This window comes from Spea bombifrons, chromosome 2 (genome assembly GCF_027358695.1).
Source record: "Spea bombifrons isolate aSpeBom1 chromosome 2, aSpeBom1.2.pri, whole genome shotgun sequence".
NCBI classification, from domain to species: Eukaryota; Metazoa; Chordata; class Amphibia; order Anura; family Pelobatidae; genus Spea; species Spea bombifrons.
In genome coordinates, this window is record NC_071088.1 from 82,824,521 (window position 1) to 82,845,998 (window position 21,478).

A 21,478-nucleotide genomic window follows, 5' to 3' on the forward strand; every position below is an offset into this window, starting at 1 on the left:
TATTTGTGTATTTTTTTGGCTAATATTCGTTTTAGTTTTAATAATTTAGGCAGACCGCTGCTTGTTTTCCCCTCAAGGAAAATAACATCTGTTAATCTTACTTAAGGAAAATCTGTCCAGAAAGCACATCTAGTGTGGAGTTGAAGATGTTGAAGATTGTGGCTCTAGGTTTAATGGCATATATGTATCCCCTGTCCCTGCTTTATTCTAGTTTCCTAATTCTTAGCTTTAATATTTTTAATGCACTAATTAGTTCCATGCAAGTGACCATTTCAACCTTTTAATGTCTTGTTTTGCAAAGCTGGTTGAAACTTTCAAACTAATCACATGAACTCCTTGCCATCTATGGGAATAGTTAAGAATTCTCTGCGTAGTTGGGCATTTTCACTTAACCACTTACTAGCTAAGGATTGAGAAGATATGGCTGCTGGCTGCTTTTGCCTCGATTTAGATTTCATCTCCTGGGCTGGAGCTGTCCTTTAACTATCAAGGATATCTATATATATATATCTATATATATCTATATCCTTGATAGTACACGATATTTACATGTTCAAAAAGTTTCCACAATTTTTTAAATATAATATGTACATGCGGAAACTTTTCGAAAGTCCCTCGTGTAGTGTATGTATATGTACAGCTGAAGTATAAAAGAAAGGAGATGATCAAGCTCATAAATTCCTTTGTATCAGTTCCTTGATTCCATTACACTGAACATTGTAACCTAACAAAAAGGCAAACTACACTCTAACTTAAAAATGTATCTGGTATGACAATATTAACATAGAGGGAATAGCAGTCACCCACTAAGTGCAAAGGATTACTATCAAAGGGGGCTACCTTCACTTAGTGACATAACTAATATTAGGAGAAAGGTTTTACTTTAAACATGTTTTTGCAAGTTGTGTGTACACGCCCCCCCCCCAGTTAACAGTGTCTAGTACCATATATGCTATACATGGCAAATGTGACAATTCTTATGGGAACTACTCCATAAAATAGGTAATACACTGAAATTTATCTCAACATACATTTTCAATGTTGGCAAGGCTATCTTTAATGTAGGCTTCTAGGACAATGAACGATGCATTGTTCTTACTTAAGACCACATTATTTCACATCCCAGCAAAACAGGGTTTCTTGTTCTCCTCAATGTGATTTACTGTATTGTATTTAGGCTGGTGCTATTTTAAAGAAAAATACATGAGTGGAATGGTAAAACCGTATTTTACTTATACACGAATGCATGTATTTTAACATTTTTGGTATCTATCATGCAGTCAGTCAGCAAAGGTTATATACAAGCAGAAATTTAGAAAACCAATAGCCATTTTAAGGTTGCCAACCCCCTAATTCATAATGCACCTTATTTATAGGTATGCCACTCTGCCCCTCCCCAGACTTACCAATGCATCTGAGACAACCCACCGGTGGACGTCTGCACGATGCACTCTGACAACCACTTCTGCTGGCCGGCACTTTCACTGGGGCTTCATTGGTGAAGGTCATGTCACGCCAATACTCCGTCATAAAAGCCCCGGCGGAAGTGCAGACAGCAGCAGAGGTTGTCTGTGTGCATCGCGCAGACGTTCACTGGCTGCCAGAGAGGAGGATCCAGGTCCCCTGCAGTGCTGCGGGGGGACCTGGACCCTAAACCTGCAGCTTGCCTGCATGTCCTGGGCATTGGGCGATACGAATTGCGCATCCCTGCGCTAAACCCTGATTATAGGCAGCACACCTCACTTTAAAGACTTAAATTAGGGGGGGGGGGAGTGCGGCTTATAATTGGGCCAATACGCTATATATTGGTAAAGTAGGTATGATTATCATTGCCAACAAAGAGTTTCACCTTGCCTGCAAACAAAACAAAATTGCATTATTTTGTTTATACGCTCTCGAATCTCTGACATCTCCAGCTCAAAGTGTCCTTTTATGTTTGTTATTGCCCTATCTCAAGGACACTTTTGAGCTGGAGGTGTTGCCACTTCCTTTGTTTGTGTACTTGAAATTTCCTATGACTGCTCTTATATATAATTAAATAATGCATTGTCCTGAAATCTCTATGCATCAGTTGATACACATATACACATATACACAACACAAGCCATCTACATAATGTTAAGAGTAGGTTAAAATAAAAAAAACATTGTTAGATTTGGAAAATGGTAATGGCACTCATAATCCTGATGGTACAGCTCTATCTCTGTGAATCGGCCAGGAAAAAAACTAAATACCGTATTTGCTCGATTATAAGACGACCCCGATTATAAGACGACCCCCCAAAATCAAAATATTAATTTAGGAAAAAAACAAAAAGCCTGAATATAAGACTACCCTATAGGGAAAAAGTTTTACCAGTAAATATTAATTAATGTAAATTATTTTCATGTTTAATAAAAGCTATGATTGAGAAAAATATATTTTTTAAATTTCCTTTTATTTGCCAACCTGCCCCCCCCAGTTATGCCACTCTGCCCCCAGAAATGCTTTATACCCCCCTATTTGCCACTCTGCCCCATGATATGCCTTATACCCCTGTATGCCACTCTGGCATATAGGGGGTTAAAAGGCATATCATGGGGCTGAGTGGCATATAGGGGGGTATAAAGCATTTCTGGAGGTATATAGGCATATCATGGGGCTGAGTGGCATATAGGGGGTTAAAATGCATTTCTGGAGGTCCAGAAATGCATTTTAACCCCCTATATGCCACTCAGCCCCATGATATGCCTTTTAACCCAGCATGTACTGGCTGCCTTGGCTTGATAGGAGTGTGATTGCTGTTAGCAGTTTGATATATATATATATATCAAACTGCTAACAGCAATCACACTCCTATCAAGCCAAGGCAGCCAGTACATGCTGGAACCTGGGGATGATAGCAGTGGGATTACAGCCTCCATATGCCATGCTACAACCCCCACCCCCCTTACACATCCATGCTATCACACACACACTCACACTCATTCACAAACATTTAAATACTCATTCATTCCCTTAATCACACACACTTCACACATACTCAAAAACCCTCCCCCACCCCCTCACCTGAACTGCAGATCTCCCACTCGCAGACTTCTGCAGGGGACCGGCTGTAGCAACTTCTCTGGCCCCGCCCTCAGAGGAGGGAGGGGGGAGATAGAGTTCTGTGAGGACGCTGCAAGCTTCCTGCCCTGCTTCTAACAGAAGAGACGCTGCTCGCGACCGGTAAGCAGCATGGCGCCAGCATTTTTTTGGGGTCTGATTAGAAGACGACCCCGATTATAAGACGAGGGGTATTTTTCAGAGCATTTGCTCTGGAAAAAACCTCGTCTTATAATCGAGCAAATACGGTAGATATATAGATTATATATATGCATACACATACTATACAGACATAAATATTGGGCCGCACCTCATTATTAAATTCAGGCGTTTTAATCGGACCCATTGCTTGTTCTGAAGAGCTTGAATTCACGGTCAACTGTTAGTGGTATTATTGGAAAGTGGAAGCGTTTAGGAACAGCAGCAACTGAGCCATGAAGTGGAAGTCCACGTAAAGTCACAGAGCGGGCTCACAGAGTGCTGAGGCTCATGGTGCATAAAAGTCACCAACACTCTGCTGACTCCATAGCTGAAGAGTTCCAAAAAAATGTCATGGGAGCTTCATGGAATGGGTTTCATGGCTGCATGCAAGCCTCACAATACCAAGTGTAATGCCAAGTGTTGGATCGAGTGGTGTAAACTAGCACGCCAATGCTGGAGCAGTAGAAACGGGCTCTGTGGAGTTATAAATCACACTTCTCTGACAGTCTGATGGGGGAGTCTGGGTTTGGCAGATGCCAGGAGAATGTTACCTGCCTGACTGCATAGTGCCAACTGTAGAGTTTGGTGGAGTAGGGATAATGGCCTGAAGCTGTTTTTCAGGGGTTGGGCTAGGTCCATAAATACATGGTTAGTTTGGTGTAGAAGAACTTGACTGAACCACACAGAGCCCTGACCTCAACCACATCAAACACCTTTGGGATGAACTGGTACAGAGCCAGGGCTTCTCTTTAAACATCAGTGCCTGACCTCACAAATGCTCTACTCGATGAATGTGTAAAAATTCCCACAGAAACACTCCAAAATCTCATGGAAAGCCTTTCCAGAGGAATAGAAGCAGTTATAGCTGCAAAGGGGGGGGGGTCAACTGCATTTTAGTGTCTATGTATGTAGAATGCAATGTCATAAATCCTATTGGTGTAATGGCCAGGTGTCCCAATACGTTTGTCCATATACTGTATGTATATGCAGTGAAACTAGCAGGTGTTTAGAAATTTGTTTTACATAGTTGTATTCACTTCCTGTTTTTTAATGTTTCATTTTGAAAACAAGGTCACAAAACGCATAGTATACATATATTTTCTGTTCCACATGGCTAACTGCAATGGGGAAAAGTTGTATTTACAATGAGGTGGCCCCAAGAGATGATGAAGTAGGAGATTCAGAAAGTTGTTCAACACAAAGGTAGGGTTGGTACCTTTTGGTGCGATGTTTTCTGGACATTCTTTGAAAAGTTGCACTTGGGAGCAAGGAAAGATAATAGCGAAAGGAGATGAGGCAGAACAGGGGAAGTATAAAAGACAAAAGGAGAGGAAATAAGAGAAAAAAGTGGTCCATGAAGCACTAAATCTGGACTGCCCAGATGAGACCGGGACAGATGCATATTTGGGAAGTAGCTGGGTTTGACTGCTTCCCTGGATCAGTTTCCCTTTTCTATAAGCGATGAGCCATCCTACTTCCCCCACTAGCCTCATCCTAGAAGAGGCAGAGCTCCACGTAGACTTCCCTCTGACGTTCCCAGTTATGGACAGCTGGCAACCCTGTATACATGGTCAATAATATGCAATATAAACAAGGGAGATTGTCTAAGAGCACTATATACGATGCTAGTTTTTCAGCATAATCCACGTTCTGTGCTTTGTTGTTCTTGGAAGAGGACTTTGCAGACTCTTTTCTTATTTGCCTAAGGATGATGTGGATGTGGTCATATTTACTTTGGCAGAAAATGCTTGACAACTAGTTACATCTAGCATTAAAGACTGTGATGGTATAAAACAAACTACATTGTTTTATAGTTGTGGGATAGAGCACTGTGTTTTGAAGAAATATAATTATAAACAAAAAGGTAGTGAGCCAAAGCATAAGTAATACAGCTTGGCAACAGGATAAAATAAAATATGACAATTTGGGCATATGTGCCACTGGCCATATGCATTAATCACCCTATTGTGGCCCATGATCTCATCAGCAAACTCCTAGAATGCTATATGCATCAACATTCTGTGAAAGAAATGGACAGCTGGACTGCTGAATTGTGAGACATTTGGGTTTATCGGGAGGTATGCCTGTAGTTTGATCCTTAGAAAAATACAATTTAATGGCAGATAACAACCACCGGGCCCATTCAGTCTGCCTATCTTCCTGGATGTAAAGACTAAGACCTTAATTGATGTATGTGCTGCCATATGTAGGACCAATGCCTTAGAACTCTTATCATTTGTTTGTCGGAGGTTTTTTCTTTATGTGTGTAAGTGGTTGGGCAATACACTTGGTGTGCATCTACATCTCAATTCCATTTTATTTGACCGCTGGTATAGAGGATAAAGATTACATCATTTTGCACGTCAGCCTGAAAGCTTTTTTTATACTTGGCTATCCATATTTTTTTTGGTTTGTTTTTTTAGAGGGTTTCCCCATAATTATATGTTAGGTTCCATAAAAGTTATATTTTAACTGTGTGATATTCAAGTTGGTAGAAATAGGTATGTTTTGGTTAATAGTGCAGAAAATGATGCAGTCGCACGGTGACGTCACTAATTTACCCACCACTTACATCGCTGCCACATTCTATCTGTCCAATCAGCGCAGAATGTAGCCGGCTGTCATTTGTAACCTTGTAGACACTACCCTATGCGGCATAGCAAAAAGGAGGGAAAATAAAACAAACCAGACTGAGGTGATTTGCTTTTCTAGAGCAGCACGAATATTATTAACCGCAACCCCCCGTCCAGACGCTTGGGCTGCTGTAATAAGCCTTATAATTACGCGTTCAGCAGTCGTGCGCCCTCTAGCGTCTGTTTTGCGTTTAGCCGGTCTGTAAACCGGAAGCACGTGTGGCAGAGCTGGGGGGGGGGGGGCTCCGGTATGATTCCCTCGGGCTGCTGCCTCTTCTGTTGGGGTCACAGCAGTCGTCAAAAAGCCTGAAGAGCATCGAGCCCCGCGAATACTATGTCTCAAGAGACCGATCACCCACCGGCTAAGAAGTTTAAGCCGGGCTCTCCTCCATTCCACTTCAAACGGAAAGGGGTGGTGCAGCCCGGGCCCAAGAAGACCCCGGTGCCCATGGAGCTGCAGCGTCGGAGCCTTCCCATTTACCATGCCCGGGCTCAGCTGATAGGCCAGCTCCGGCAGCAGGACAGCGCGGTGATCATAGGTGAGATACGGGGATAGGAGTGTTTAGCTTAGCATAGAGATAAACGCTGAAGCGGGATCACCCTGGGGTTTATTCACTAAAGGGATTTTACATTGTGGGTTTTTAACTCTCTCACTTCATTATGAAGGGCCGAAACTAGCAGGCTGCTGATCTGCTCCTGTGTAATGCATAATTCAGTGTGTAAGAAGATATTTAGGAAATAAGACGACCCCCCAAATGTTGAATATTTGGGAAAAAAGAAAAAGCCTGAATATAAGACTACCCTGTTAGATAAAAGTTTTACTAGTTAATATTAATTCAAATGTAAACTATTTTTTCATATTTAATAAAAACTAGGTTTGATAAAAATGCATTTTTTTATTTCCTTTTTTCCCAACTTGCCCCCTATATACCCATCCAGCTATCTTTTATCCCCCTATCTGCCCATCTGCCTCCCTGATATTCCTTTTAACCCCCTATATGCCAGTCTGCCTCCCTGATATTCCTTTAACCGTCTATATGCCCGTCTGCCGCCCTGATTCTTTTTAACCCCCTGTATGCCTCCAGAAAGCCCTTATACCCACCCATATGTCACTCTTACCCCCCCCCCCGACTTACCAGAGCTTCCCTAGACTTCTCCCCGTGCTTCAGATTCCTTTTTCTTGGGAAGACATATAGGGTTAGTACAGGTGATTGTTTTATGTGTTTTTATTCTTTTACAACTTTATTTTTTCTTTTTTTTGATATTTTTATTTTCAATTTTTTTGCACTGCATTCTAAAAGAGAGTGCACTAAAGTTAGGGATCCCATATGGTGTCTGTTCAGACCTTATGGATCTCTTTTAAAATAGGAAACCCTTGTGATGTCATGATGACATCTCTAGGAGTTTTTTTTTCCCCCTATGCTACCAAAGTGCTTCACTTTGGATTCTATACTAAACACATGTGTGTACATGGTACAAATTGGTTCTGTGCAAGTTGAATTACTGATGGCATCTTATCAGAAGGGGTGCTAAAAGTAACAAATAAACACATTGAGAATGTGTTTATGGGCCTTAGATAAGATATATGGAGGTAAATGTTCGCGTGAGGAGCATAGCTATGTAATAGGAAATGGAAAGAGTTACTGAGGAATTTGATCTGATTCATTGCCTTATTCATCTTAATTCTCCAGGTGAAACTGGCTCGGGCAAGACTACCCAGATCCCACAGTACCTGTATGAAGCGGGCATAGGACGCCAGGGTATCATTGGTGTGACACAGCCTCGCAGAGTTGCTGCTATATCGCTTGCCTCCAGAATCTCAGAGGAGAAGAGAACGGTACTAAGTAAACTGGTAGGTACCGTCCACCAAGGGCATTTTACTTGCTGTGGTCCTGACTGAGATGCAGATTGTTTGGGTCTATAGAGGGCAGCGTATAGTATTTTAATATATAATATATAATATAGAATTATATTCTAGTCAACATGTAATAGTACATTTCAGGATTATTGCTTCCGTGGTCTTGCATTTTGAGTTGCTGTTTGAAGTGATTGACGTTCGTTATTATATTTGTTAGGTGGGCTACACAGTCCGTTTTGAAGATGTCACATCAGAAGAAACCAAAATAAAGTTCCTCACTGATGGCATGTTGCTCCGTGAGGCAATTGGAGATCCACTTATGCGCAAGTACAGTGTGATTATTCTGGATGAAGCCCACGAGAGGACAGTACATACCGATGTTCTTTTTGGGGTTGTGAAATCGGCACAAAAGAAACGACAGGAGCTGGGGAAGCATCCTCTCAAAGTAAGTGCACCATTTGTAATGTTTCAGTTAGGCCAATTAAATGTATTTACCGTATTTGCTCGATTACAAGACCACCCCCCCCCCCAAAATCTGAATATTAATTTAGGAAGAAAAGAAAAAGTTTTACTAGTAAATATTAATTCATGTAAACTATTTTTTCATATTTAATAAATATTTTTTGTTTTTATTTCCTTTTGTTTGCCAACCATCCCCCAGTTATGCACATCTGCCTCCCAGATATGCCTTATACCCACCTATATGCCACACTGCCTCCAGAAATGCCTTATACCCCCTATATGCCACTGTGCCCCATAATATGCCTTTTAACCCTCTATGTGCCACTGTGCCCCATGATATGCCTTTTAACCCCCTATGTTCAACTCTGGCATAAAGGGGGTTAAAATGCATATCATGGGGCAGAGTGGCATATAGGGGGTATACGGCATTTCAGGAGGCAAAGTGGCATATAGAGGGTTAAAAGGCATTCTGGAGGCAGAGTGGCAAATAGGGGGTATAAGGTATTTCTGGAGATAGAGTGGCATTAAGGGGGTTAAAAGGCATATCATGGGGCACTCTGCCTACAGAAATGCCCTATGCCCCCCTACTTACCAGTGCTTCTGACTCCCCGGTGTCTAGTGGGGCAGGGGTGGACGTTTGTGCGATTCGCATAGGCAACTCTCCTCTGGCAGCTGGGCAAAGTATGCACGCTCGGTGGAAGTACCGGCAGCAGCGGCTGTTACCAGACAGGAGGATCTGGGTCTCCTGCAGCGCTGCGGGGGATCTGGATCTTAGTCTCATAGCATTTGCTCTGAAAAAAAACCTTGTCTTATAATCGAACAAATACGGTAAATATATTTGTTTTAAGTTGTGTGGAAAAGGCTTTATTGTTTTTTTTAAATATATACATGAAGAGGGGTAAGAAAGTAATCATCGGGTGTATAGAAGTAATGAATGTTGATGACCTTAATCCCTGATTGGATTTTTTTTTTTATTTAAATATTTAAAATAGTTATAATACATTTTCCCTTATTACTGGCAGGTAATTATCATGTCTGCAACAATGGATGTGGACCTATTTTCCCAGTACTTTAATGGAGCTCCAGTTCTTTACCTGGAAGGCAGGCAGCATCCTATCCAGGTGTTCTACACCAAACAACCTCAAAGTGATTACCTCCAAGCTGCACTGGTCACAGTGTTCCAGATCCACCAGGTATTGATGGTTGTTTGAGCAGTTACTTAAAATAACATATGTATGCCTTCCCAAGATGTGGTTACCGCAGGTGAAGTTTCTGTAATCAATGCTAACTAAGAAAGCCTGCATGGATATGAAAATGGAAGCTGTGTACTAAGATTCCCTTTGTTGCATTGTACCACATTATGCCAGGGACGATGAACTGCTGAAGTCATAATAATTTCCTCAGCTGATCTCCTTTCGTTTGGGCCAATCAACAAGTTCCTTAATCATATACATTGACTGATGCAAACACATTAGATATTAAGGCTACTTCAATGTCATTCCCAGGAGCATGCTAAAGGCATATATGCTACCAGAAATGACAATTAAAAAGGAATATAGATATGGGCGCAATATTTCCTCTTTACAAGTATATACAATATTCAGAGGGACACCATACTTTGGATGTCATCAGTATCTTGTGTGTGTTTTTAACCCCTTAAGGACCGGGCTCATTTTTCGTTTTGTACCCTGTGGGGCCGAGGCTGTTTTGACACTTTTGTGGTGCTTGTGTTCAGCTGTAATTTTCTCCTCACCCATTTAGTTTACCCACATAAGTTATATATTGTTTTTTTCAGGACAAGATGGGCTTTCTTCAGATACCATTATTTTGATCGTATCATCTTATTTACTATAAAAAAAAATAAAAAAACATAGTGAAAAATTAAAAAAAAACACATTTTATGACTTTTATTTGAAAAATCTTTTACTCACCTAAAAAAGAATGTAAAAAAACTAGCTAAATAGATTCTACTACTTGTCCTGAGTTTAGAAATACCCAATGTTTTTATGCTGTTTTTTGTAAGTTATAGGGCAATAAGTACAAGCAGCGTTTTATGATTTCCAAATCTTTTTTTAACAAATCTGGTCATTCTGCCTCCATCTCCTCTTTGGAACATCTTTGAAGCCGGTTAACTCAACTTAACCCCCTCAAACCATATATTTTTGAAAACTAGACACCCCAGGGTATTCCAAATCCTGTTATTTTAACCCTTTCCATGCACCAATTATAGAACTACACTTTGTCAAACTTTGTAATAGTAATTTTTTTTTTCACACAAATTGTACTTTAGTTATAGATATACAGGTCTTGGTATATGTCACTGTCAAACAACACCCCAATATGTGTTCAGGAACATCTCCTGAGTACAGCGATACCCCACATGCATGGGTTTGTCAGATTGTTTGGCTGGTAAAGGGCTACTTTTAGGGCATGCGTAATCCAGGTGGTCATTTGGTCATTCTGCCTCCATCTCCTCTTTGGAATATCTTTGAAGCGGGTTAACTCGATTTAACCCATTCAAACCATATATTTTTGAAAACTAGACACTCCAGGGTATTCCAAATGCTGTTATTTTAACCCTTTCCATGCACCAATTATAGAACTACACTTTGTCAAACTTTGTAATAGTAATTTTTTTTAATTTTTTTTTCCACACAAATTGTACTTATAGATGTACGGGTTCTGGTATATGTCACTGTCAAACAACACCCCAATATGTGTTCAGGAACATCTCCTGAGTGCAGTGATACCCGACATGCATGGGTTTGTCGGGTTGTTTGAGATTTAAAATGCCTCATTTGGGAAGTGCGCTTTTTTTCTCCATTTTGGTCAGTCTGTACCTATGCCCTATGTTTGAGCTCGGCCACTCCAATTTACCCCATCAGCCATTTTTTTTTGTTTATATTAGACACCCCTTGGGTATTTGAAGTGCTTTTTTTTAACTCTTTGTTGAGATTTTTGAGAAATTTTAGCACTTGCTCAAAATAATAAACTTTATTTTTTTATTTTATTTTTTTAATACTTTTTTTTATATTTTTTTTACACATTTTGCTGGTACTGGATGGTTCATCTAGTGACATCACTGCATAATTATTTTTAAATGTTAGCACACTTTTTTTATTTTTTTTTTCCATTTTTTTTTATTTTTTTATTTTTTTTAGAATATTTTACTAATCACATAGTGATTAGAAAGCTGGGTTCCATTGACTTGCTTGGTTGAATGCAGTACCTGAATTCAACCTGCAAGTGGAGCCAGAGTTCTCTAGAGGGTCTGGAGACCGTCTAGCGAACTCTTTCATCTTTATTGTTTTTTTTCCCGGGCCGCCGCCATCTTGCTGATGGCGAAGAACACCGGCAGCTGCGGCTGTGACCGCTCCGGAGAGTCCAAGGGTAAGTGTTTGGTGTCGCTGGATGCCTCCTGATCGAGGCATTCCAGCGATATCATTTAAGTTTAGGAGGCGATCGTTGATCGCCTCCTAAACGCTTTTAAAACGGGCGTCCGCCGCCATACAATGGATGGCAGCTGTTGACGCCCCGGGGAGGGGCCAGAGATGGCCCCTGATGCCGATCTCGGCGTTACTGAATGCCTCGACATCGAGGCATTACAGTAACGCCGTTTAAGCGAAGAAAGTGATCGTTGATCACTTTCTAAGCTTATTTAATTTTATGACGGTTCAGGACCGTCAAAGGTCATTTAGTGACCTTCTTGTCATGACGGTCCTGAACCGGCAAAGGTCGCGAAGGGGTTAATTACAGTTCTTAAAGTTTGTTATAGTGGTGAAACTAATCGTGTTTTTTTTATCCTTCCAGGAGGCACCAACATCTCATGATATCTTAGTGTTTCTCACTGGTCAGGAAGAGATTGAAGCAATGACCAAAACATGTAGAGATATAGCAAAGCACCTACCAGATGGGTGCTCACATATGGTCGTGATACCTCTGTATGCCTCTTTACCCCACTCTCAGCAAATGCGAGTTTTTCAGAGTGCACCAAAGGTAAGGTGTTTTATTTAAAAAAATAAAAAAAATAAATGGTGCTCCAATCCATAACTGAGCCATAGAGCATGGTCACAATGAAGTGTGACCTGAGTTGCCTCTTTTTATATTTTTTTCTCTCTCTCTTCAGGATCATCGCAAGGTTATCCTTTCCACCAACATCGCAGAAACGTCCATTACCATACCAGGAATCAAGTATGTGGTAGATACAGGCATGGTTAAAGCAAAGAAATACAACCCAGGTACTACCGTGTAGCACCTACTCAAATGTCGCTATGTGTGAGTCTTGTTTTAGCAAAGAGGATACATTCTCATTCAGTCTTATCTCAAAATGTTTGTCTTGTCCACACGTCTACAGTGGCATCTCCAGCTTTCATATTTAGGTCGGGCACATGGGGGGGGGCAAGGACCAAAGTGGGGGGCCAATTATAAAACGCTACATATACATACTATATACCGTATTGGCTCGAATATAGGCCACATTTTTTTCCCCCACTTTAAGTCTTTAAAGTGGGGGTGTGGCATATATTCGGGGTCTAGCGCCCGACGCCCGGGACATGCTGAATTGTATACGTGCGCGGGGCACACTCATTTTTCACTGTGAGAAAATATGGCCTTTAATAAAATATGCAGATTAAAATAAAGTAAATGACACAAAACGTTTACTTTTCCTCTCACTGATTTCTGGGCCTAGAAAGTTTTGTGACTACAAATTCAGGACTCAGGATAATTAAAAATGAAATAGTTCTATTTATTCTAGGGATGCACCAAAATGAAAGTTCTGGACCAAAAAATTCACGGTTCACTTAGCCAAACCCAAAAATGACCCCCCACCTTTAAAAATAATAATAAAAACTCACATTTTTTATAAAAGTAGGTAACACACCACAATTGGACCAAAAAATTGGCAATATGACTTGGCATGATAGGAGTGTGATTGCTAACAGCAATCCCACTCCTATCATACCCAGGCAGCCAGTACATGCTGGTACAGGGTGGCTGCAAGTGATGTGCAGACCCCATATTGCTGGCAGCATCAATACACAAGGGGGGCAGCTAGCTAGGTTTCAGCATGTATGGCTGACTTGGCATGATAGGAGTGTGATTGCTAACAGCAATCACAGTCCCATCATGCCTAGGTTCCTGCACTTACACATCCATGCTATCACACACACACACACACACTCATTCATATACTCATTCATTCATTCACATTCATTCCCTCAATCACGCATACTGATTCAAAGAACCTCCCCACCCCCTTACCTGCACTGCAGCTCCTCGATGCCGCTCACAGACTTCATCAGGGGGCGCGACCTCCATCTGCGTTCTTTGGTACTGCACAGAGGAAGCAGGATGTGATGTGATGTCACATGAACTCTGCTGGGTTCCACTTCCTCTGTGCAGTACAGAAGACCCTCCCACAGGTAAGTAGCAGGGCTCTTGTTGTAGCAGGGCTCAAGGTGCGGACCGCGTAAGATCGGTTGCCCTGGCTGCCGATCTTACGCGGGCCGCACCTCGAGGTCTCGCGGGCCGCATTTGCAGCGTTTCTGTTGGGGTGGGTTCCTACGTCCCTGGGGGGGATTTCTTCATTATCGGGGTCCCCCCTGCATGAGTTACTGGGGGGATCTGGCCCCCCCAGTTCCTACACCCATGCCAGGAAGGCATTTCTTTGGGCCCTGCTCCATGTGCCCTAGCATGCAAGCACTCCCTCCACTTTTACCAAAAAAAAAAATTTCCCTCCTCCTGACCCTACTGTGACATTCAGAGGTCCTCTCCCCTGTACTCATCCGCAGAGTCCCTTTGTCTCTCACTCACTAAGCCATACCTCTCCTTCACTTAATCCCTGCAGTTCAGGTATAGATCAAATAAACAACACATGTCAACAGCACATGCATGTATAGATCAACTGAATACACAAATAATGTATGGACATGGCATAGCAGGTATAGATCAACTGAACACACAAACCCAGCATTGCAGTTATAGATCAACTAGAAATCACATGTAAACTCAGCACTGAGGGTATAGATCAAATAAACAATACATGAAAACAGCTTTGCAGATATCCATCAACTGAATAAGACAAACAAGCCCTGTGTTTGCAGTTATACATAAATAATGTATGGAAACATAGCATAGCAGATATAGATCAACAGAATAACACAAAAAAACAGCTTTGCAGATATTGATCAATTGGAATTCAAACAAAACCTTTGGCATTAAAGGTATAGATAAAACTCCCTAAACTTCAGGCATAGATCACAGGTTTCACACCCCAAAGCTAGCCCTGGCATCCACACTGCCCACATAGAACCTTACCTGCACGCAGATAACACACATAGGATTTGCAATCTTTGTCCCCAAACAGCCCACCCTTTGCCAACTTTTGTCCCATAAACACCCTGCACGTGTCATCTTTGCCTTTCCAAAAATCAATTATTATTACATCTATTATACACACAGATGCTTTTACAATCACTCACTAATTCACACAATTATTAATTCTCTCACTCTTTCACACAATTTAGTTACACATATTTATTAATGCATTCTCACAAATTAATTCTTTCACTCATTTACACAATTCAATAAATTTACACTTTATTTCAATTAGGGCTGCAACTAACTATTATTTTCATAATCGATTAGTCGGCCGATTATTTTGTCGATTAATCGGATAAAAAAAATGAATGTAAATTTTTCATTTATTTAAAATAATTTAATAAACAAATGATGTTAAATACAAACAGCAGAATAAAAAAAAAACTTTGATAAAATGCATTTCTTGTCTTTATTTCCCAACCAGCCCCCCCAATTTATGCACATTTGAGCCCAGACATGCCACGCTGCCCTCCCAGACATGCCACGCTGCCCTCCCAGACATGCCACGCTGCCCTCCCAGACATGCCACGCTGCCCTCCCAGACATGCCACGCTGCCCTCCCAGACATGCCACGCTGCCCTCCCAGACATGCCACGCTGCCCTCCCAGACATGCCACGCTGCCCTCCCAGACATGCCACGCTGCCCTCCCAGACATGCCACGCTGCCTCCCAGACATGCCACGCTGCCTCCCACATATACCACTCCACATATGCCACTCCACGCTGCCTCCCACATATGCCACTCCACGCTGCCTCCCACATATGCCACTCCACGCTGCCTCCCACATATGCCACTCCACGCTGCCTCCCACATATGCCACTCCACGCTGCCTCCCACATATGCCACTCCACGCTGCCTCCCACATATGCCACTCCACGCTGCCTCCCACATATGCCACTCCACGCTGCCTCCCACATATGCCACTCCACGCTGCCTCCCACATATGCCACTCTATGCATACCATTCCACGCTGCCTCCCACATATACCACTCCACATATACCATTCCACGCTGCCTCCCGCATATACCACTCCACATATGCCACTCCCCGCTGCCTCCCACATATGCCACTCCCCGCTGCCTCCCACATATGCCGCGCCACGCTGCCTCCCACATATGCCGCGCCACGCTGCCTCCCACATATACCACTCCACGCTGCCTCCCACATATGCCACTCCACGCTGCCTCCCACATATACCACTCCACCCCCACATATGCCACTGTGCCTGATACGCCTTATACCCCCTGATACACCACTCCGCCCTCCCCACATATGCCACTCCACTCTACCCCCAGATATGCCACTGTGGCCCCAGATATGCCTTATACACCCTGATACACCACTCCGTCCTCCCCAGACATGCCACACTGCCCTCCCCACATATGCCTTATATAATGTATAGTCACCAGAATGACTATATGCCTTATATAATGTATATGCCTTATACCCCCAGATATGTCAGTCCGTCCTCCCACTTCTTCCTGGGAGAAGGAAGGGGGCGGGGCCAGTTGTCACAGTGATTACAGGGAGGGACTGGTAAGTAGGAGCTGCTGCTGTGAGTCACTCAAACGGATTATATAATGAGGGGTATTTTTCTGAAAAAACCCTCATTTTATAATCGATAATAATCGATTCAACTAATCGATAATGAAATTCGTTGGCAACGAATTTCATTATCGATTTTATCGATTAGTTGTTGCAGCCCTAATTTCAATATTCGTATTACCCTCTTTTCTCACCATCTACCCTCTCCCTCTCCACCCTTTTTAATTCACTTTCCTTTGGATGTCCTGTGATGGGAGCCGCGAGCTTCTGTCTTCAGTATCTTTGTACCGCGATGAAGACACTGAAGACAGAAGCCTCGCCGAGGAGAGTAAGGGCCGCAGAGCGGTTGCTGAAAACTTGAGCGACCCTCTTCCTCCGGGCTGCAAAAAAAAACAAAAAAAAAAACGGGGCCGTGGCCCCTGTAGTTTTGGTTTCTCTAGTAGTAGCTATAGAGGTCCCAAAGCATGGTACATATAGTCCATTTAATAATATCCATTAAAGATAGAAATTACCTTTTGAGCTTGTGTGCTTTTTACAAAGTCTATTTTTTCTGATTATTAATGACACGCCACATTAATAGTACTTGGCTAAAAAAAGCAATTGCATTTACTGCTAAACATGGTGCTTTTGTTAATAATTACGCATACCCTTACAGAAAGTGGCCTTGAGGTATTGGCTGTACAGCGAATATCGAAAGCCCAAGCCTGGCAACGCACAGGGAGAGCTGGGAGAGAGGACAGCGGTATATGTTACAGACTCTACACAGAGGATGAGTTTGAAAAGCTTGAGAAAATGACTGTGCCTGAGATACAGAGGTAAGCGGTCCTGTAATAAGGTTGAGTTACACTTTGGCTACTATGGTTTGTTGTGCAACTCTCCACCATTTGATGCTGTTATGTATTTTTTTTTTTTTTTTTGCAGGTGTAATTTGGCCAGTGTGATGCTACAGCTTCTGGTACTGAGAGTTCCAAATATCCTCACATTTGACTTTATGTCCAAGCCCTCCCCAGGTGGGTAAATAACAAAAAGTATTATAAAGTACTTGTTTATTTGGCATTTTTGTGATACCCTGTACTAGGTACTCTCGGTCAGTATCAATGTGATATTTGTTGGTGCTAGTGTATTTCATGCATGGCATGAACAGTAATGGGAGAATACACTTATTCTACTGAGCCCTGGTCATTCACCTAACCTGTGTTTGTATTGTAAGAGTCTTTGCATATTGTAATATTAGTGCTGCTGTCTTAGTAGACAGACCGAAATCAGCTGGTAGTACCATTGCTGTAACATAGTTATTACTTACCTTATTTCTCCTTTGTTTATTTGCATCACCACTCTAATCTATGTTCAATATAAATATTTTGATGTCTTGAAAGTGAGGTAGTAAGATCAATTTTTGGGGGGATTGGTGCAGTTCCTAGCAATCTAGGATAACGTTAACTTGGAAAGTGGAGCTAGTTATTTATTCTTTGAAAGACCTGCTACTTCATGTATGTTTGTCTGGGTTTACATTCATTATGATAAACTTAAGGCAAACTTCTGGGACACAGAGTACTAAATCCTGAGCAGTAACAATATAAATGTTTTGTTTTTTTGAGATTGCTGCTGATTTAGCACTTTGCCCTATGAAGTGATATCGTTTTTCCTATTAATACAGCTTTGAGACACATGATATTGACCTCAAACCAGACTCAATAACTTGTCGTGTGAAATAAATGCTCTGTTAATGTTCCATGGAATCCTGCTTTCTATGTTAGACTCTATACAGGCTGCTATCGAGCAGCTGGATCTGTTGGGTGCAGTGGAGAGGAAAGAGGACCAAATTACCCTAACACCACTAGGAAGGAAAATGGCTGCTTTTCCTCTGGAGCCCAAATTTTCAAAGGTAATAGTGTAGTCTTAATTGTTCCAACATTTATGGTAATCAAAAAAAAAACTGTTGAATAGCACATATAAAGTTGATATAAAATCTTGATTTCCTTCTAGACTATCCTCATTTCCCCAAAATTCCACTGTACAGAAGAGATCCTGACTATTGTGTCTCTGCTGTCTGTGGACAGTGTTCTCCACAACCCACCTGCTAAGCGGGATGAGGTACAGGCATCCAGGAAGAAATTCATCTCTAGTGAGGGTGACCATATCAGTTTGCTTAATATCTATCGCGCCTTTAAGAATTTGGGTAAAAATAAGGTGAGTCTTTGCTGTTGCGCGTACTTTTTGTTTTTTTTCTTGCTTGACCTATCAAATAAAGTATAAAACTTAATCATTTGGCTTTTAATATGTTGGTTTGTTCCCCTTTACATAATATCATCCATTTAGTATGGATATTTTAAATTGTACAATAAGTACTATAAAAGTATGGAATTCACTGCCAAGGAAGGTGGTGTTATCAAATACATTAGATGCCTTCAAAAGGGGTCTGGATATATTTTTTTTTAGAAAGGCATGCCATACAGGGCTGTAAATAGAATTAATATTTTAGAGCTTTTTGGTCCAAGGAGAAATCTGATGTCAGAATTCTAAGTATCTTAATTAAGGTTTTTTATTTTGCCGCCTTTTGGATGAAGAGTAGGAAGGTTAGGTAGAAGGGTTGAACTTGATGGACTTGGGTCTTTTTTCAACCTTATGTATTATGTAACAAGAACTAACAAAAATGTACCTGTGTTTATTATGGCTTCCTGTTTGTAGGAATGGTGCAGAGAAAACTTCATCAATGCCAGGAATATGCTGTTGGTTTCAGAGGTCCGTTCCCAGCTGAGAGACATTTGTATTAAGGTATGTCTGAACATGTCTGATAACTTTATATGAAAATGAGGGTCACTAGATTTTCTTTGAAATAGTCTTGCTTTTGTTGAATTTACTAAATAGGATAGGTGTACAAAAAGATGCATCACATACACCTTTTGATCATCATATTACTGAAACTTTCATTTTCAATGTCAAACTATTTTTTCACTCTTCTGGTATTTTTTTTATTATTTTTATCAGCTCTCAATGCCCATTGAGTCCTCAAGAACAGACACCCGGAATATTCGACAATGCTTGGCCCATGGGCTGTTCATGAATTCTGCCGAGCTGCAGCCCGATGGAACGTACACCACAGTGGACACACACCAACCAGTAGCCATCCATCCTTCTTCTGTCCTCTTCCATTGCAAGCCAGCCTGTGTCATTTACAATGAACTCCTGCACACTTCAAAATGTTACATGAGAGACCTGTGTGTTGTGGATACGGACTGGTTATTTGAGAGTGCGCCAGAATATTTCAGGAGGAAGTTAAAAACGGTTAAGTCCTGAATCTGATTTCAGTTTTAGTTTAGTTATAGGCCATTATAACATCAGCTGGTAACAATCCTTATTTTCTGTCCGGCTAATTATGACAACTCCAGGCCAGTCCTGCTTATGTTCGGCTGTGTGCTTATTTGTTAAAAATACACACGTTTGTGACAAGATTAAAGCATGTGTGTCATTCTTATTGGTAACAATAATATGGAAATTGAGGATCAAATGCTTGACCTGTTATATTCAGTTTAGAATGTGTTTTTTTGCAGCTAGACATCCCTTCTTGTAGTAACTCCAATATTTCCTTATAATGAGAGAAATAGCTGAAACCACCAAACCAATCGAGTTAACCCAAAATGGTATTATATGGATCTTAACAGCCATGGAAGTGGATCAATGCAGGACCTATCTTTTATAATCAGTCTTTAAAAGCCGTTGTGAATAGGGCACGCTAGCATTGACTGTTTATAAAACCAACAGTTGGAGCAGTTCTGACATGGGGAGCAAAATTGGCCATTGGTGAGAAGATTCCATTGGTTTATGGGGAGATTGCTTTATGTTCAAACTTTTCACCAGAACTGGAAGAGTACAGATTTGGGGCCATACATAGCCTATTGTCTGTTGAAGCTAGCCCTTTGGGCCTGCCCTTGGATTATGCTGCAATATATAATTAATACAGATCACAGTCTGCTGTAATGGCATCCTTGCAGATCCAAGCTTCGTGTTGGGCTTAAGGTGGCTGCTGCTGTGTCCAGGATAAAGCATTTGTACAATGTCACTGTATTGGAAAAGAAATGTGTAACATGCTCAGTTTTGTAGTGAGGAGACCTCCTGCCCTTGCTACTTGTTTGGTGAATGAAGAATTTGAAATATTGTTTTTCATAATTAAAGCAAAAAACATTAGTGCCCATGTATTGCTCAGTGGCAAATGATATATGCTTTACATACTAAAGTCTGTAAATACTGAAAGCTGAAAAGTTTGACAATTGCATTATATATATATATATATATATATATATATATATATATATATATTCTAATCATGGCCATCTGAATATTTGAAGGCAATCTTTTTAAAATTAGAAACCACTTTTATTATTACCGCATTTTTTAATATTGTTTTAGGAGAAATGGAAGATTTATATTAAGGGTTGTGTGCCTTCTAAATGTGTAAAAGCTGGCTCAGGGAGCAATACCAGTTTATAATATCCTAAAAAATAAATATAAAATGAGTAATACTTTTTCTATATGGTATATATAAGCTTTTGTTAATCACAATAATATATAACCCCACCAACAAGCCATGTGCAATAAATATCCCCTTAATATGGGTGCTATTCCAAGACTGGTTTACATGTCATATCAGTAGCATATGTACATAGAAACCTAATAATTCAAATCTGAATTATGTTGTGTACAGTTTTGTGGATGATAACTTTAATAAGTAGGGTAGTCCAAACCCTATCGTGGTTATCTTGCCAGCTGTGCTGTTATGGTTGGGATCTATCTTTACCTTGGTGCAGGAATACCTATGTGTATGTATGTGTCTCTGCAGATATTTTCTGAAAGGCAATTAGTATAGATAAAGATATTCCCCTTGCATCCTTTCTAATGTCTGTGTATGCAAAAATAAAGCTACTGCTGAAAGTGTTTAGAAATCAAAGATCAAATATGTTTGTAATGTATGTTCATGTTGGTAGTGTTTTATAAGTGCTGCTAAACTAAGGATTATTATTAATGAACTGCAGGAATTCTTATACAATGTGTTCTAGTAACACAAGCACATTGCTATTCTGAGTGATCTGAAGGACTTGAACTGTCAAATCTATACCTGAATTTTGAAAACAATAAAAGGACCTAAACCTTTTGTGGTGTGTGTTTGTGTGTGTGTGTAAATAGACTATACAGACTGAAAGATCATGTGTGAACACAAGCACAGGAACATCTTGAAATCCCAGACCCATGCTAGCCTAACACAACTCAGAGAATAGGCCTTCTCTGTCACGAACGCACGCTACTCCAAGTGTGCGT

General features: G+C 41.1%; 1 protein-coding gene across 1 annotated transcript; it reads left to right on the forward strand.

Annotated features, from left to right (window-relative positions):
- Nucleotides 1–6,158: 6,158 nt before the first annotated feature.
- DHX33 (DEAH-box helicase 33) lies at nt 6,159–19,622 on the forward strand. The gene is made up of 12 exons (XM_053454957.1): nt 6,159–6,457; nt 7,610–7,770; nt 7,994–8,221; nt 9,261–9,431; nt 12,049–12,234; nt 12,365–12,476; nt 16,821–16,980; nt 17,087–17,175; nt 17,923–18,050; nt 18,152–18,355; nt 18,854–18,940; nt 19,154–19,622. The coding sequence occupies exons 1-12, from the start codon at nt 6,253–6,255 to the stop codon at nt 19,460–19,462; spliced, it is 2,040 nt and encodes a 679-aa protein (XP_053310932.1). The 5' UTR covers nt 6,159–6,252; the 3' UTR covers nt 19,463–19,622.
- The last annotated feature ends 1,856 nt before the right edge of the window (nt 19,623–21,478 follow it).